The 18,068-nt window shown below is 44.2% G+C and overlaps 1 protein-coding gene across 1 annotated transcript; it reads right to left on the bottom strand.

Moving 5' to 3' along the window:
* Nucleotides 1-15,318: 15,318 nt before the first annotated feature.
* LOC141086692 (keratin, type I cytoskeletal 19-like) lies at nt 15,319-17,853 on the bottom strand. Its single transcript, XM_073572909.1, has 6 exons — nt 17,254-17,853; nt 17,081-17,163; nt 16,846-17,002; nt 16,231-16,392; nt 15,773-15,898; nt 15,319-15,543 (listed from the first exon to the last, which is right to left on the bottom strand). The coding sequence occupies exons 1-6, from the start codon at nt 17,851-17,853 to the stop codon at nt 15,319-15,321; spliced, it is 1,353 nt and encodes a 450-aa protein (XP_073429010.1).
* Between the last annotated feature and the right edge of the window lie 215 nt (nt 17,854-18,068).

Below are 18,068 nucleotides of genomic sequence, written 5' to 3' on the forward strand. Positions count from 1 at the left end.
TCTTCTTCTTCACCTTCTTCCTATTATTCTTTTTTTTTACATTCTTCATATTCTTCTTATTCAACTATTATTCTTCTTCATATTCTACTTCTTCATCTTCTTCCTATTGTTCTTCTTCATCATATTCTTATTTGTGACAGGCATTCCTGTACTTGTTATCTATAAAAGTTTGAAGATTACACCCTCCGTTCTGCCTGTCACAAAAGATTTACAACAGGATTTGTCTGCGTTCAGTTTTGCCTGCAGCAACAGGTATTTTCCAGGGGCACCACTAGGAGGAGCGGACTCACCCCCATACACTGCTTTGTCTTATTCTGCTTATAATTTAGATAATATCTTTTGCTCTGATTTTTAGTCTTATGCTTAATGTTCTTCTGCTTTTTGTTCTGCAGCTTCTTGTTCTTCTGCTTCTTGGTCTTCTGTATCTTGGTGGTTGTCTTCTTGTTCTTTCTCCTCTTGGTCATCTTCTTCAGGGTCATCTTCTTGGTCTTCTTTGGGGTGGTCTTCAGGGTCATAGTCTTCTTCGGGGTGGTCTTCAGGGTCGCCGTCTCCAGGGTCGTGGTTTTCGGGGTCGGTGTCTTCTTCGGGGTGGTCTTCAGGGTCGTCGTTTCCAGGGTTGTCGTTTTCGGGGTCGTCGTCTTCTTCGGAGTGGTCTTCAGGGTCGTCGTCTTTAGGGTCATTGTCAGGGAGATCCAAAGTGATTACCAAAAACCATTTCAAAAAGCTTGAACTTGGAAATGTAGCCGAAGGTTCAAGAAGGCTGAGGAACTGCTGAGAACTAGCTGACGGTACTGGAACCTGGATGGGTAGCTGAAGGTACAAGAGCCAATGGAACTACCGAGGACCAGCTGATGGTACTGGAACCCGGTTACTAAGCAGGAGGTACCTGTGCCAGAAAGCGCTACCAAGGACCAGCAGATGTTGGTGGAACTCGGATACCGAGAAGGAGGCATCTAAGCCAAAGGCTCTGCCTGGAACCAACTGACGTTACTGGAACCCAGGGGGACATATTCAAGATTGACTTCCAAAGATCCAGCTAATGGTGCTGGAACTCAGATAGGCAGCAGAAGGTACTCATGAAAAAAAAAGTAGCAAGGCCACCAGCCGGCCGGAGTTACCGAAACCCACAGTCCTACAGGGGGAGCTTGTCCTATTGGCACTACGGAACCAGCCTTCATTGCCAGATCCCGCAGTCCACATAGGAAGCACCTAAACTGCAGGCACCATAGAGTCGGCTAACCCGACCGCAACACGACAGGACAACGTATTGGAGGCAAAGTGACGTTGACACTACCCGGAAACAGCTGGCGGGCTGGAACCAGGCTGGGCAGGAGGGAGTACCCGTGCCAAAGACACTTCTGAGCAGCAACTGGCGGTGTTGGAGCCCAGGGATTACAGTAGAAACAGAGTGTAGCCAGAGGCCTAATTGGAGCAAGTTTAATATCTGTAGTAGTGTGAATGTGGACAGAGCAGGCGAAATTGCCGGACACACAGCAGGGGATCAGCTGACGTTACTGAACCCCAATAACACTGGAGTATGTGTTGACTGTGCAGATGGCACTTCTGAGCAGCAACTGGCGGTGTTGGAGCCCAGGGATTACAGGAGAAACAGAGTGTAGCCAGAGGCCTAATTGGAGCAAGTTTAATATCTGTAGTAGTGTGAGTGTGGTCGGAGCAGGAGAAATTGACGGACACACAGCAGGGGATCAGCTGATGTTACTGAACCTCAATAACACAGGAGCCAGTGTTGACTGTGTAGACGGCACTTCTGAGCAGGGATTACAGTTCAGGTGGTAGAAACATGAACACAACAGGAGACCTGGATACTGTTGCCAACCAATTATTTAATCTGGAAGAGGACTGGCAAATTCCTGCGAGATCCAGGCCTTGTTCATTTTCAGAAAAGTAAGCCGGTCAACGTTATTGGAGTATAGTCGCATGCGATGGTCTGTTAGTACACCACCTGTGGCACTAAAGACGCGTTCCGATAATACACTAGCAGCAGGGCAAGCCAGCACCTCCAATACCTACTGGCTAAGCTCTGGCCATGTATCCAGCTTAGAGACCCAAAACTTGAAGGGGGAAGAGCCGTGTGGGAGAACACTGAGAGGGCAAGACATGTAGTCTGTCACCATCTGACGGAAACGTTGCCTCCTGCTGACTGGAGCCATCTGTGATGGTGTAGACATTTGTGGCGGGGACACAAAACTTTGCCACATTTGGGCCATACTGGTCTTGCATTGTGCTGAGGCACTGCTTCTGCTCCCTCTTTGTGCACAGCTTCCTCCACTGCCTCGACGCACTGAGCTGCTTTGTAAAGCACTAGCAGCACTGCTCTCGGGTGGAATGGAGAACATGTTGGAATGCACCAGTGTGTCTTGGTAGTCCCGCAGTTTACGCTCCCGGTTCAACGGTGTTATGAGGCTTTGTAAGTTGTCCCAGTAGCGAGGATCTAGGAGGGTGTACACCCAATAATCAGCCATGTTGAGAATGTGGGCAATGCGGCGGTCGTTTCTCAGGCACTGCAGCAAGAAATCAACCATGTGCTGCTGACTGCCAACTGGCCAAGAAACACTGCCCCCTGCTTGAGGCGTCATCTCTGCCTGCTCTGCATCACCCCACCCTCACTCTACATACTGACTACTAGAGCATTGTGTACCTCCCTCCTCTGGACAAATGTCTTCCTCCTCCATTGACTCCTCCTCATCCTCCTCACAAAGTGTCCCCTGCCTACGCCTTTGTGAGGAACCACGTTGCGCAGACTGTCCAGAAGCAGATGGCATTTGTAACTCCTCATCCTCCACCTCTTCCACAACCTCCTCCCTTAGTGCTTGCAGTGTTTTTTCAAGCAGGCAGATAAGGGGGATAGTCATGCTGACTAGTGCATCATCTGCATTCGCCATCCGCGTGGAATCATCGAAGGCACGCAAAACGTGGCAGATGTCCTTCATAGAGGCCCACTCAGTGGTGGTGAAGTGTGAACGGTGCGCAGTGCGACTTGTTTGCGCCTGATGTAGGTGGTACTCCATTACTGCTGCCTGCTGCTCACACAACCTCTCCAACATATGTAACGTTGAATTCCACCTGGTGGGTAGGTCACATATGATGCGATGTTCCGGAAGGCGGAATCGGCGCTGCAGAGCTGCAATGCGCGATCTTGCCATGCTGGAATGCCGCAAGTGAGCGCACTCTATGCGGACCTTGTGCAGCAGTGCATCAAGATCCGGATAGTCCCTCAAAAAACTCTGCACGACCAAGTTGAGCACATGTGCCAGACATGGGATGTGAGTGAGGTTGCCTAGGCCCAGAGCTGCCACCAGATTTCGGCCATTGTCACACACTACCATGCCTGGCTGGAGATTCACTGGCACAAACCACACGTCGCTCTCCTGCTTGATGGCATTCCAGAGCTCCTGCGCTGTGTGGCTTCGATTCAACTGCTCACAGCCTACCAATACATGGAGGGGGCGGTTGCCTGGTAAAACATACCAGGCAACCGCCCCCTCCATGTATTGGTAGGCTGTGAGCGGTTGTTTCATTAGTATTATTGCACCTGTGTTGCTATCTTAATTATATGGGTCTACTGCATCCTGATAGTGCATTTGTCTGGAGGCCTGGGCGGGTAAACCTTTTTGCTCTTTTGCTGTTTTCTATTATTGGAGGATTTTTAAGTCCTCTTTCGGTGCTATTTCAGTGGCTTCGATTCCCCAAAGAAATTAATTTCAATACGGCCTGTTGACGTTTGGCCACGGCTGTGCTCATATCGGTCGTAACAGGTAAGCGTTCATGGGTCCATGTGGAGGTAGACTGTGACGGCTCCGGCAGCACTGATTCAGAGGAACTGGAGTATGAGGAGGAGTCAATGTGTACAGACTGGATTCCTGCAATCCTTGGAGTTGGCAGAACACATACACCGCCACTCTCAAGATCTGTACCCGGCTCCACAACATTTACCCTATGGGCAGTGAGGGAAAGATATCGTCCCTGTCCATGGTTAGTGGTCCATGCATCGGTGGTCAGGTGGACCTTGCTACTGACGGCATTAAGTAGAGCATGTTTAATTTTTCCCTCCACATGCTTTTGCAGGGCAGGGACGGCTTGCCTGCTTATATAAAAGCGGCTGAGCATGTTGTATTGTGGGACTGCCAATGCCATGAAGTTACGGAAGGTGTCAGCCTCCACCAGCCTGAATGAGTGCATTTTAAGGGACAGTAGTTTTGCAATGCCAGCATTCAGAGCCTGTGCTTGGGGGTGGTTTGCCGAGTTTGGGTGCCTTTTCTCCCATACCTGTGCTACTGATGGCTGTAGACTGGCCTGGGAGTGTGAGGATGACAGGGAGCGTGGTGCTGTGGGTGGAATGACACTGTGTCTCTGTACAACAGTGCCAGAGGTTCTTCCATGGCGATCCTGTGAGGAAGCCGAACCAGCTGTGTTTGAGCTGGAGGAAGAGGCTACAACATGAGCTGAAGAGGTGGTTGGTGGCGCTGTAGGTTGGCCTAGGTCTTCAGTGTGTCTTTGTAACTCCACCACGTGCTTGGTCCGCACATGTTTCCACATATTTGTAGTATTGAGGTTGCTGACACTTTCCCCTCTTTTGACTTTCTGATGACACAGCTTGCATTTGACAAAGCAAATGTCATCTGCCACTGTGTCAACAAAGGACCAGGCACTGCAAGTCTTGGGAGCGCCCGTTTTGGGTTTTGGAAGAGGCATGCTCCTAATGGGTGCCGAAATGGAGGCTACAGGCAACCGAGTCTGCCCCCTCCCTCTGCCTCCTTTTTGGGCCGTTCGGGGAATCTCTTCCTCAGAACTGCTCCCACTACCTTCCTGTACCTCACGCCTTGATGGGTCAAGGACCTCATCATCTACACTACCCTCTTCAAACGACTGCTTCTCCTGGGTGCTCTCGACAGCACAGTATGGCCCAGAAAGTGGCACCTGAGTCTCATCATCAGATGCGTACTGAGGTGTGCTGACCATAGGCACTGGCCCACCCGCCTCTTCAGATTCAGAGAGACAAAGCTGTTGCGCATTACTGCATACAACCTCTTCTTCAAATTCTCGAATGCTGCTTGGCTGGCCCCCTCTTTCCAAGCCAACAGATTCAGAGAACAGAAGTAGAGATGGCTCCTGTCCAGGGCTCTCTGACTGCCTGGGCAACTTGGCAGGTGGTGAAGAGACAGATGGGTGCTCTTCAGTGCTCTGGACCTGAGAGGATCTGGAACTAATTGAAGTCGATGCGTTAGCTGTCATTCATCCGACAACGGCTTCAATTTGTTCGTCCCGCAGCAGTGGCGTAAGGCGAGCTCCAACAAAGCTGCGCATAAAGGACTGTTCCCTGGTAAAACTGGGGAATGCTGAGTCAATGGTGCCCACAGCAGGCACAGAATCCCCACGTCCTCTCCCTGCAGAAACCCCTCGCCCACGACCACGTGCCTTACTCCCTGCCTTCTTCATCTTGCTAGACTGATAAAGATAGGCAGAAAAGTACTAAGGACTTAGTGTGCTTATTCCTGAACAGCTGCTAACACGTATATGAAACACTAATTTTATAAAGTGTGGACTAGACTTTAATATGAGCTAATATGGCCTACACAACAGTAAAGTGGAGTGTTTGGTGAACTTTAATAACTTTTTTTTCACAAAAAGACAATGGATGTGCCCAAAGATGTAAAACCGATAGTATCACAAACTTTTTGTAGCTATTACAATGCAGGAAGGTAACCTACAATGCAATAGATGAGGCTCCAAAAAATAGGCTAATACTAATCTGGCTGGGGCTGCAGGGCACAAGCCAGCAGAAAGGCTCCTCTATCTACTCCTATATAGTGTTTGCAAATATTCTAGCTGGATACGGATGGAACCACACTAATAGGAGAAATTTGGAAAAATGAGCAGCACTAATGCAAAAAAGGACAATGTATGTGGCAGTGATGCACGCTGAGCGGACTACAACCGGAGGTGGCTGCAGAACACACTACAGAGTGAGCTGCACTCACACACAGAGACCTCGCAGACAGCCGTGAACAGTGCTGCAAGGCTGCAGAAAAGCTCCTCTATCTACTCCTATATAGTGTTTTCAAGCAATCTAGCTGGATACGGATGGAGCCACACTAATAGGAGAAATCAGGAAAAATGAGCTGCACTAATGCAAGAAAGGACAATGTATGAGGCAGTGACGCATGCTGAGCGGACTACAGCCGGAGGTGGCTGCAGAACACACTACAGCGTAAGCTGCACTCACTCACAGACAGCCGTGAACAGCGCTACAAGGCTGCAGAAAAGCTACTCTATCTACTCCTATATAGTGTTTTCAAGCAATCTAGCTGGATACGGATGGAACCACACTAATAGGAGAAATCAGGAAAAATTAGCTGCACTAATGCAAAAAAGGACAATGTATGAGGCAGTGACGCACCCTGAGCGGATTTTAACCCGAGGTGGCTGCAGAACACACTACAGCGTGAGCTGCACTCAGACACAGAGACCTCAAAGACAGCCGTGAACAGCGCTGCAAGGTAAAAGAATGCTTCTCACACAGCGGTTGCTAAAGTAGCCTGGGTAAAGCACAATAAAACAAATCGCTAGCTCAAACTGTCCCTCAGAGTCAGAAGAGCAGCGTCCTGTCCCTAACTGAATTCACAGCAGAGTGAACCCAAAATGGCGGCGGCGGCTTTTATAGTGCATCATGACATCATTTCAGCAGCCAATCACAGCCATGCCATTAGTTAACATGCCTAACATGCATAACAGGATGTGCCCACACTTCTTAGGATTCCTCATTGGCTGAATAAAATCAAACTGGCTCATTGCATTATGGGAACTTCCGATTCCGGTACTCAATATTCTAAAAGTATCGGAACTCAGTATCGGAACTCCGATACCGTGAATATTGGCCGATACCCGATATTGCAGTATCGGAATGCTCAACACTAGTTACGACGAACAGTTTAGGCAAAGGAAGGCGGTTTGTCCAAGTTTGCAGTGGGATAGCAAGGACATACAGTGGGGAAAAAAAGTATTTAGTCAGTCAGCAATAGTGCAAGTTCCACCACTTAAAAAGATGAGAGGCGTCTGTAATTTACATCATAGGTAGAACTCAACTATGGGAGACAAACTGAGAAAAAAAATCCAGAAAATCACATTGTCTGTTTTTTTTTCATTTTATTTGCATATTATGGTGGAAAATAAGTATTTGGTCAGAAACAAGCAATCAAGATTTCTGGCTCTCACAGACCTGTAACTTCTTCTTTAAGAGTCTCCTCTTTCCTCCACTCATTACCTGTAGTAATGGCACCTGTTTAAACTTGTTATCAGTATAAAAAGACACCTGTGCACACCCTCAAACAGTCTGACTCCAAACTCCACTATGGTGAAGACCAAAGAGCTGTCAAAGGACACAAGAAACAAAATTGTAGCCCTGCACCAGGCTGGGAAGACTGAATCTGCAATAGCCAACCAGCTTGGAGTGAAGAAATCAACTGTGGGAGCAATAATTAGAAAATGGAAGACATACAAGACCACTGATAATCTCCCTCGATCTGGTGCTCCACGCAAAATCCCACCCCGTGGGGTCAGAATGATCACAAGAACGGTGAGCAAAAATCCCAGAACCACACGGGGGGACCTAGTGAATGAACTGCAGAGAGCTGGGACCAATGTAACAAGGCCTACCATAAGTAACACACTACGCCACCATGGACTCAGATCCTGCAGTGCCAGACGTGTCCCACTGCTTAAGCCTGTACATGTTCGGGCCCGTCTGAAGTTTGCTAGAGAGCATTTGGATGATCCAGAGGAGTTTTGGGAGAATGTCCTATGGTCTGATGAAACCAAACTGGAACTGTTTGGTAGAAACACAACTTGTCGTGTTTGGAGGAAAAAGAATACTGAGTTGCATCCATCAAACACCATACCTACTGTAAAGCATGGTGGTGGAAACATCATGCTTTGGGGCTGTTTCTCTGCAAAGGGGCCAGGACGACTGATCCGGGTACATGAAAGAATGAATGGGGCCATGTATCGTGAGATTTTGAGTGCAAACCTCCTTCCATCAGCAAGGGCATTGAAGATGAAACGTGGCTGGGTCTTTCAACATGACAATGATCCAAAGCACACCACCAGGGCAACGAAGGAGTGGCTTCGTAAGAAGCATTTCAAGGTCCTGGAGTGACCTAGCCAGTCTCCAGATCTCAACCCTATAGAAAACCTTTGGAGGGAGTTGAAAGTCCGTGTTGCCAAGCGAAAAGCCAAAAACATCACTGCTCTAGAGGAGATCTGCATGGAGGAATGGGCCAACATACCAACAACAGTGTGTGGCAACCTTGTGAAGACTTACAGAAAACGTTTGACCTCTGTCATTGCCAACAAAGGATATATCACAAAGTATTGAGATGAAATTTTGTTTCTGACCAAATACTTATTTTCCACCATAATATGCAAATAAAATGAAAAAAAAACAGACAATGTGATTTTCTGGATTTTTTTTTCTCAGCTTGTCTCCCATAGTTGAGGTCTACCTATGATGTAAATTACAGACGCCTCTCATCTTTTTAAGTGGTGGAACTTGCACTATTGCTGACTGACTAAATACTTTTTTTCCCCACTGTAAGTTTGTGGATGCGTTTAATGCTGGCGCCGAGAGCGTCATTGTCTTCATTTCTTGGGGACACCGGGGTATCCGCGAGTTCAGGTTCACCACCGGTGGGAGCAAAGAAGGGTTTGTGTTGGCGCTTTAATGAGGAGGAATGTACTTTTACGTCCCGTAGGTTTAAGCTTGAATTTTCTGATTGAGGGGGACTACGCAGATTAACAAAGTGTTTTAAGAGAGAAAAGGGAAAGCCTGGGAAAGCTGGGGTAAGAGGGACGACTCCGGTGAGGGTAGAGTGGATGGAGCAGTATTTAGATAAATACCCTGATAGGAAGACAGTATTGTTTGTTGAAGGAGGGATTTTGTTTTGGTCTCAAGATCCCTTCAGTTGTGAAGGAAGTATCGGTTTTGGTTCGGAATTTGAGGTCTGCTATGGAGCAACCAGAGTTAGTTGGTCGAAAATTGGGCAAAGAAGTGGAGTTGGGCAGGATGCCTGGTCCGTTTCGGGAAATACTATTACTGTGTTTAAAGATTTCTCTGTTGGGTTTGGTCCCAAAGAAGGAACCAAATAAGTATTGGTTGATACACCATTTATCATACCCAGAGGGGGAGTTGGTCAATGATGGCATTGATCCAGAGTTTGTCTCGGTGTCTTACGTGTCATTCGATAAGGCGGTGGAGTGTGTAAGGCAGTGTCATCACGATGCACTGTTGGCCAATATGAACATAGAGGCAGCTTTTTGATTGTTGCCGGTTCATCCCAACAGTTTTTTACCTGTTGAGCTGTTTTTGGGAAGGACATTATTACGTTGATTGTTGCTTGCCCATGGGTTGTTCTATCTCATGTGCGTATTTTGAGAAGTTTAGTTCCTTTTTGGAATGAGTGGTTCGCATGGAGGCAGGCGCAGAATCTATTATTCACTATCTTGATTTTTTTTTGTATTGGACTAGCTGGGTTTCCAGTGTGCACAATATTATTGCGAAAGATGGAACAAGTAGCAGAGTGGTTTGGGAATCTTTTGGCTGCAGAGAAGAATGTGGGTCCAACCACCACACTGTGTTTTCTGGGCATTGAGATAGATACGGTGTTGATGGAATGTCGTTTGCCAATTGAGATGCTGGAAAATTTGAAAATGGTCATACACGAGTTGTTGAGAGTCCGCAAGATTCGGTTGTGCCAGTTGCAATCTTTACTGGGTAAATTGAATTTTGTGTGCAGGATTTTACAGATGGGTAGAATATTTACCAGGAGGTCGGCTGTAGCAACAGCGGGTGCAACTCATCCATGGCATTTTATTCATTTTAATGCAGAGCAGAAAGCAGATTTGCACATGTGGGATCAGTTTTGGGGAAGTTAAAATGGACGATCGGTGTGGATGGACGAGATGGTTGACAATGTTGACTTGGAGTTGGTTACGGAAGCAGCAGGATCATTGGGATTTGGAGCCTATTTTCAAGGTAAATGGTTGGCTCGGAAGTGGCCAGACGCGTGGAGAGTGAATGGGCTGACAAAGAATTTAGAGGTCTTAGAGCTATTCCCCATTGTGGTAGCCGTGGAAATGTGGGGGGAGACTTTGCAAAACTAGAAGGTGAGGTCTTTGTGTGACAACATGAGCGTGGTGCAGAGTATTAAACACTTGTCAGCTCATTCTTCTCCTATGGTGAATTTGATGCGTCATTTGATACTTCGATGCTTGAATTTGCATGTATGGTTGAGGGTGAAGCATGTCCCAGGAGTCAAAAATTCCATTGCTGATACAATTTCTCACTTTCGGTGGGGTCTGTTTCGGAAGCTGGCACTGGAGTAAAGCAGCACGGAACACAATGGCCGGCGAGCTTATGGAATCTCATATCGTATCAGCAATGAGGTTGATTGCGGCATCGGTGGCTCCTGGGATGTGGCATCAATATAATTCGGCGTGGGACTATTGATATAGGTTGGAGTCGAGTACAGGGAGTTGTCAGTCAGATGACGATAGAGTGAATCTGTTGTTATACATGATTGGCACGTAATGCGAGGAAGGGGTATCGTTGTCAATGTTGAATGGTCGAATGGTAGCATTGGCATTTTTGTTCAAATTGTCTGGCGTGAAAAACATTACCAAGGCTTTTGTGATAAGACAAGCATTGAAGGGGTATAGGAAAGGAAGGGTGGTTTGGGATTTGAGGCATCCGATCTCATTTCATATGTTTTTGTAGACTGTTAGCAGCATTGGAGAATGTGTATCAGTCTAAATATGAGACATTGTTGTTTCAGAAGGCTTTTAGTTTAGCTTTCTTTGGCGCGTTTCGAATAAGCGAATGAGTGAGTAAGAATTGTTGTCATCAAGGGGGTTTGCAATTCCATGATTTGGTATATGAACCTGGGGTTATCCGCTGTATACTTCGGAGGTTGAAGACAGATATCTATAGCAAAGGTTGAAAGGTTGAACTGTGTGCAGTGGAAGGATTAATGGAGTGAGTGGTATATAGAACACCTCAATTTTTGTTGGTAAGGGGTGGTGCCAGGGGTTCTTTGTTGATTTATCAGGATGGTTCGGCTTCCATTTTACAGCCATATTTAGGAGGTGCTTATGTTCAATTGGCATGGTTGATTCAAAATTCGGGTCCCATTTGTTTCGTATACGGGCAGCGACGGAAGCGGCCAGGTGGGGCCTTAGTGCAGCGGCGGTGTGCAAGACTGGGAGATGGGAGTCGTCACGTTTTGCGTCTTATTTCTGTACAGGAATACTGGATATTTAACAGTGGAAAATGTGGTTTGACTGAGGAGTTGCAAGTTACAATTTTGGTTGTTTTCTTTTGCAGATGGTCAGCTGTTGGTGTGGGTGTTGGGACACTCTTACATGGTGTGGGGAGCTTTACGGGCTGACATCTGACCATCTAGCTGGCAGCTTGGGTTAAGACAGGATAAGGCTGTGGTCAGGTGGATTGGGAATAGTGGAATGCTATGGTCCAGGTTGGCTCCAGAATTTTATTTTCATGTGAGTTTTGGATAGACACCAGGATGTTTTATTGATTCATGCAGGGGGTAATGATTTGGGGGTCCACACTTCCATGGATTTGGTTCTGGACATTAAGTATGACTGCTTGCGGTTCATGGCTGCTCAATCGGGGATGCTCATTGTTTGGTCCGATATTGTGGCTCGTTTGGCATGGAAATATGGTCGTTCAGTGGAATGCATAAATATGGCCTTGATTAAGGTGAATCAAGAGGTGTCGCGTTTTTTGGCTAGGGCTATGGTAGTGCGGCATCGCGATCTGGAAGTGCCATCCAGGGAGCATTTACGTTGGTTTGGGGTACATTGGACACCTATCGGTTTAAATATCTGGTCATTGGGTTTGAGAGAAGGTTTAGAGAAGGCTGTTAAGGTGTGGATGGACATTAATGCATAAGGTGTCATGCATGTCTGTCGTGGCGGGAACAGGTCTGTGGAGAACCAGGTGATGGCAGCAGAGGAGGGGATTAGGGGGCCCGTTTTGGTGGGGCAGTTACTATATCTACCCCTCCCCTCTTTTGTTTCATTTGGTGGTCAGAGCATAATTTAAATAAAGGGGTACCTACTGGGCTGGGGTCTCAGCGAGACAATTTAATTGGTGGCGCCATTCAGTAGGGTCCTCAAACTGGTGTGGTGCGCATGAGGGCATTAGCAGGAGGGTCCTCGAACCGGATTAGTGCGGTTGAGGGCCTAAGGTGCAGCTGATGGCGCAACAAAGCTGGCACACGGCTTCCATAGACCCCGTTCCTTATTTGTCAATGTTATATTGATATCTTCATTTTTGTATGTAAATATGTTAATAGTCAGGACTGCTGTGGCTTATTTATCCAAAACGCTCAGAATGTGTCTGTGGTTATTGTAAGTGTAGGGGTTACATAAGATGGAGGTTGAAAGGGGGGCTGTCAAACATTCCTAGGTCATGAATGAGTCCCCACAAGAGTCACAGGGGTCTGCTTTTCGTGACCGTATATTATTCTCCCTGACACAGTATCGGTTATTAAAACACATGATAGCGATTTGCATGAAAGAGGAAGAGTTTAATGAAAATATGACATGAGAAGTGTGACATCAGCACACAATGTACAATTTTTACAGTAGATCATCAACCATTACAACACTAAAAGAATGTGCCATATACTTATCGATATTTTTATAAATTGAGAATTAAGTATAATGACCGATAAAACAATATGAACATATTAACATTCATGTGCATAAACTACAGCATTAGTATACTATTAGAACATTTTACTTAACATATTATTTGCTCACATGCTGAAAACTCTAATAAAGTCTGGATATCTAGTTGGCCATACACCAAGATGTCTGCTATTTTATCTCTCTAACTCCCCCCACACAGACACACTCAGTTCAGCTAAGCATGAATATGTTTTTGGAGTAGAGAAAGCCCCTGCCAGAGATGTCTGCCACTAACTTATCTCCTGAAAGCACAAAAGGAACAGGACATGCAATTCAGCATGCCCAATCCTTCCCTTCCATTGCATCAAATGTTGAAGGGATTTGGGAGGTCCCCATACATAACAGACAAATGGTCAGTCACACCAAAACTGGTGGGTTTTAGCTGACTATTGCTTAATGTGTATGGGGTATTAAAGAGATTCTATCACCAATTTAATGCTTTGAGGACTAAATAGCAGAAGCTCATCACTGAGAGGACTAGCAGCAGTAGATAAAGAAGTGCTTTATCAAAAATAGGGGAAGAAATGACCCAGGTTTAGAATTGGGGTTTCTACGCCTTCTTTAAGCTACTCTCAGGGAAACTAAAACCTAGTGACCAATTCTTGTTAATATACTTATACCACAGAAACCTAGAATTTGATATATACTTGCAAATGTTGTATACTGATGCCTGGTTACCCCTTTTACATAAAAATACATTTTTTAATGGATCCTAGAATCTGCCAAATGTGTTTTTATCATTTTTGGCTGGCTCATTCGAGCATTTAATTCAACATAATGGATCCTTCTTTCCCCTAATTTCATCTGTTATAAGAGAACAGGGAGGCCCCCTTAAATATAACTGATCCGGTCAAAATCAATATCTTTGGCCAACTTTACTCTAAAGTGTATGAGGGACTTAGCTAATAATGAGTCCCTCACTAAATATTTTGCTTTGCAGTCTCCATGACCTTGAAACAGCCATGATACTGTTGACGTTAGGTCTTCTATAATTCTATAGTAAGGAATTAAATCCCTTTGCCAATTTAATAAAGCTACTCTCAATGTTGCTGGTGTCTACTGAGAAGGAAGGTCATTGTACCTTATTCATGTCCACTTTAAAGTTAATTAACGAAGAAATTAAGAAAATTGATAGAAATATATCAAGAATGGGAAGCGACAAGTATAATCCACTACCGCTTCTCTTCAAAGGTTAATTAGCATTTGCTGTGTACATGACTTGCGACATGATGTGTCTTCATTGAGTGGTGAAATTCTGGAAATAAGAAGAGAATTAATGTATTTTGGTTTACAATGATGCTGTACATTACAACAGATCACATAACAAACTGAAGATATATAGACACAAAAAACGGTACTAAGAGGACCAAACATTAAAGGTTTTTGCTACCTCATCTGAGAACAGCATAATTTAGGTAAGCATACTCTGCTTCCAATTATGTATATGAGTATGATGTGACACAATTAGAGTTTTTAGATTTAGCAATGCAGCAGAGCTGAGAAAGCTGATGCTGCCCACATCAGGCTCTCTATTTACATTGTCTATTAACAGTGAGCTGCTTATCACAGGAAGGGGCGGAGTTGGACTAGCATGCATGCACTGCTGTAGCCCCAGTAATGGTAATCATCAGGTGATAAAACCTTTATTGTAAGTAAACAACAGTACACAGCCTGACATGTGACACATCATTGAAATCTGTGTTTTAACCCTTACCTCATGCACTCCTCAGATTATATAGCAAAAACCTGCTGATGCATTCACTTTAAGTATGTCTGAGAACCTGAACATCCTGAGAGTTTCCTAATTGTATTTAAAGGGTAGGATGAAGTATGTATTTTGAAGAGCATTTCCATATACAGAGCCAGTCATAGGGTCCTCTATTCTGTCATGGGATGTAGATGCTATAAGGAGCATATTACTACTTTAGGCCACAGAAAAAGAGATTTCCCTGCTATAGGGCCATCGGATCAAGTTAACTCAGACTTAATTAGTTTAATCTTCCCTGCTATATGGTAGCAAAACTTTTCTATTGGTAGGGACATAGCTAAAAGTGGTGCAGAGGTAGGAAGTCAAGCTTTGGTTTCAGATAACAAGACACCAGTCTTAAAAATGTCACATGATAGGTGAGGACAAGATTACGTGTTTTGACTTGCACACAGGAGCTTAAAGTTTTGTCCACCCAAGGGTCATTAAAGATCTGAGTATAGGGAACAAATTGCAGATATTTCTGTGCTGAGTGGCAAAATCCTGCACCCTAAAGGAGGGTCCTTTATAAACTATGTTATGTGACTCTATGTTTTTAATGTATTGCACTTTTAAAACGTAAGACTATGAAAACACAGGCTACATACCATGTTTGGATGCTGAAGCATGATGATCTGATCCACTATAAAAGAATAACATTTTCGTTACTGTAACTAGAAAAATACATATTATTTTTTTAGAATATGAAAATTACTATAGTTTCACCATTCTCAACCTAACTAGAGAATGTTGAACTAATGTCTAACATCTAATGCTTGGCGAGATACCTACTGAATATCATGGCCTTCCAGCAGACGTTTGTAAGTGGCGATCTCCATTTCCAGGTGGGTCTTTTGGTCCATGAGGATTTTATACTCATGGTTTTGGCGTTCTAGATCAGACCTGACCTGAGACAGTTGAGACTCCACCTTGTTGATGAGACTTTGTAGCTGTGAAAGCTGGGATCCAAATGTAGCTTCTGTTTCTGCTAAAGTGCCTTCCAGGGCAGATTTCTGGATTAATGTTGAAATAATTAGTAAAAAAAAAAAAAAAATAGAAGGATAGCAAAATATGAAAGTGTTGTCATCCATATTAGAACACCCATATTACCATATTATAAATTGTACAGGTAGGTGGACGATCCAGATTTTGAATTGGAGCCCAGGAACATCCGGTGACACTTCTGGACCTAGTGCTCCACTATATATTCATATATTCAGCTAAATTAGGGGATAAACTTACCATGCTCAACTGACTTTGTAGTTCAATCTCCAAGGTTTGTATTTTCCGCTTCAGGTCAATGACTTCAGTTTGGACAGACTGCAGTTGCTCAGAGCCAGACACAACCTCTTGGTTAAGTTCGTCTGTCTACATGTATAAAATAGAATAACTATTAGAAAAATTGCCAAGCTTACATCTTGCTCACTTTACTTTAAATGGAGATTATGGGTCAACATAGCTATCCAGATGAAGTCATACTAAGGCTCATAATTATTTTTAATGATGTTTTGGTTGAGTAGAACAATGTGGAGATTGGATTTGCAAATGTAATAGTAACACTACCAACATGCAGCCATCATACAGTAAAGCTGAATAAAATGGATCTTAAAGATGTATCTAGAGGTAACTGGTTTGGTGTAATATAATCCATGCTCTCTATCCACCTATGTGGCTAAAACAATTTTCTTGTAAAAACGTACCCTTTGCCGGAACATGGCCTCTACTTCTCTTAGGTTGCGTTCCATTAAATTCTCGTATTGCTGCCTTATTTCGGCCAAGGTTCTGTTCAGATCTACAGATGGAGCTGCATCAACTTCTACATTGATTCTGGCACCTAGTTGGGCTCGCAGAGAGTTTACTTCCTATGAATAGACAATTCATGGCTTGGTATAAGCTTCTACAAATTAATTTACTAGTGATCTACAGAAATATTGGAAAAAAAGACAAATAAGTTATATCCGCAACCAGAATATTTTCTGCTGGGTGGTTCTTTGGTTCAGGTTCAACACACTCAATGCTTTCTGTATGATTTTTGACAAATGTATCATAAAGTCCTGTGTTGATAAATATATTGGGTCAATTTACATCAATAACTCTCATTTAACTGTATACTATGATACAAGGATTAATTATTGAAATATATTATGTTGAAACTAACCATTGATCAAAGTAGAGAGTTTTCTTATGTAGAACCTCATAGTCCTGCTACTTTAGGTTGCATCAGGAAATATTTCCCATGATGACCTTTTAGAAGTCACCATATATACCGTACTAATTAGTCTGCACAATTAAATACTTTTCTACATGCATTTTACCTCATCATGGTTTCTCTTCATCTGCTGCAGTTCTTCTTGGAGGTTTTGGACCTGACTTTCTAGGCTGCATATCTCCCGATTGAGTTCTTCTAGAAGCATTCTCAAGCCATTCACATCAGCTTCAGCTGAGTTGCTTAACTGACGCTCCATTTCAAACCTGAGAACATTACAATTAAATCACAATTTACTTTTTATCATCTACTACTTCTTAAATCATGTAATGTTCATTACTTACTTGTTTCTGAAATCATCTGCTGCCAGACGAGCATTATCTATTTGTAGTACAAGGCGAGCATTTTCTATACTTGTTGATGAAATCTATAAAAGATTTTGATAATGGAAGCAATTGAAAAACACATTAAATGAATTGCTCACAGTTGACCTTAATGTACACATGTATTATTTTACCTGGCTTTGTAGCTCTTGGATAGTCCTGAAGTAGCAGCTGAAGTCAGGTAAGGTGCTGGGTTGATTTCTCTCATACCAGTCACGAATTTTCCCCTCCAGTTGGGCATTTTGTTGCTCTAAAGACCGAACTTTATCTAAATAGGATGCCAGACGATCATTCAGATGTTGCATGGTTTCTTTCTCATTGACACTAAACAATCCATAGCTGTGGGATTTCCCATGGCTATGGTGGCCACTATGAATGGCTCCATGAGAAGAATGCTTGGAGATAGAGATTCCTTTGCCTCCTGATCCTCCATGAACACTTGGAGCTCTGCACTGGTTTCCATGATGGCCTTTGTGTGAACTTCCACAATGTGAGAGATGGGATCCTCCACCATAGTGAACTTTGTGAGAATATCCATGGTGGGAAACACTGGATCCAATATGGTGGGGAGTATGGGAACCTTCATGAAGGGAAATATGGGATCCTCCATGATGGATCTTATGGGATTTTCCATGATTAACACCATAGACATGGGTTGAGATTCTAGGAGAATGACTGCCAACATGACACTTTCCATGATGTGATCCAGCAGATGAGAATGCACTGTGGCTCATGGTTACAGAATATGTGGAGATACAGAAGATAGAGAATTAAATATCAGTCTTACTTCAGGCTCTTCAAGGTATGTTCTGTGTCTGTCTTGATCGCTTTTATAGGGAAGAAGAGGAGTGGCACAAACTAATTTTTATTACACGAATGCGCAACTGGCTGGGTATTCATGTGTTTTATATGCTTTGGTAAAGTGCTTAACATTAAACATTTTGTGAGC

The sequence above is a fragment of the Dendrobates tinctorius genome, unplaced genomic scaffold (assembly GCF_039654945.1).
Source record: "Dendrobates tinctorius isolate UK_male_01 unplaced genomic scaffold, ASM3965494v1 ptg000032l, whole genome shotgun sequence".
Lineage (NCBI taxonomy): Eukaryota > Metazoa > Chordata > Amphibia > Anura > Dendrobatidae > Dendrobates > Dendrobates tinctorius.

What these genes read in the sequence shown, in the direction of transcription:
- LOC141086692 (XM_073572909.1), bottom strand. Translation starts at nt 17,853, where the DNA reads ATGAGCCACAGTGCATTCTCATCTGCTGGATCACATCATGGAAAGTGT. An exon ending in GCAGATGATTTCAGAAACAA is followed by an intron (nt 17,003 to 17,080) that starts GTAAGTAATGAA and finishes TAATGTTCTCAG; the next exon opens with GTTTGAAATGGAGCGTCAGT. An exon ending in TACAAAGTCAGTTGAGCATG is followed by an intron (nt 15,544 to 15,772) that starts GTAAGTTTATCC and finishes ACATTAATCCAG; the next exon opens with AAATCTGCCCTGGAAGGCAC.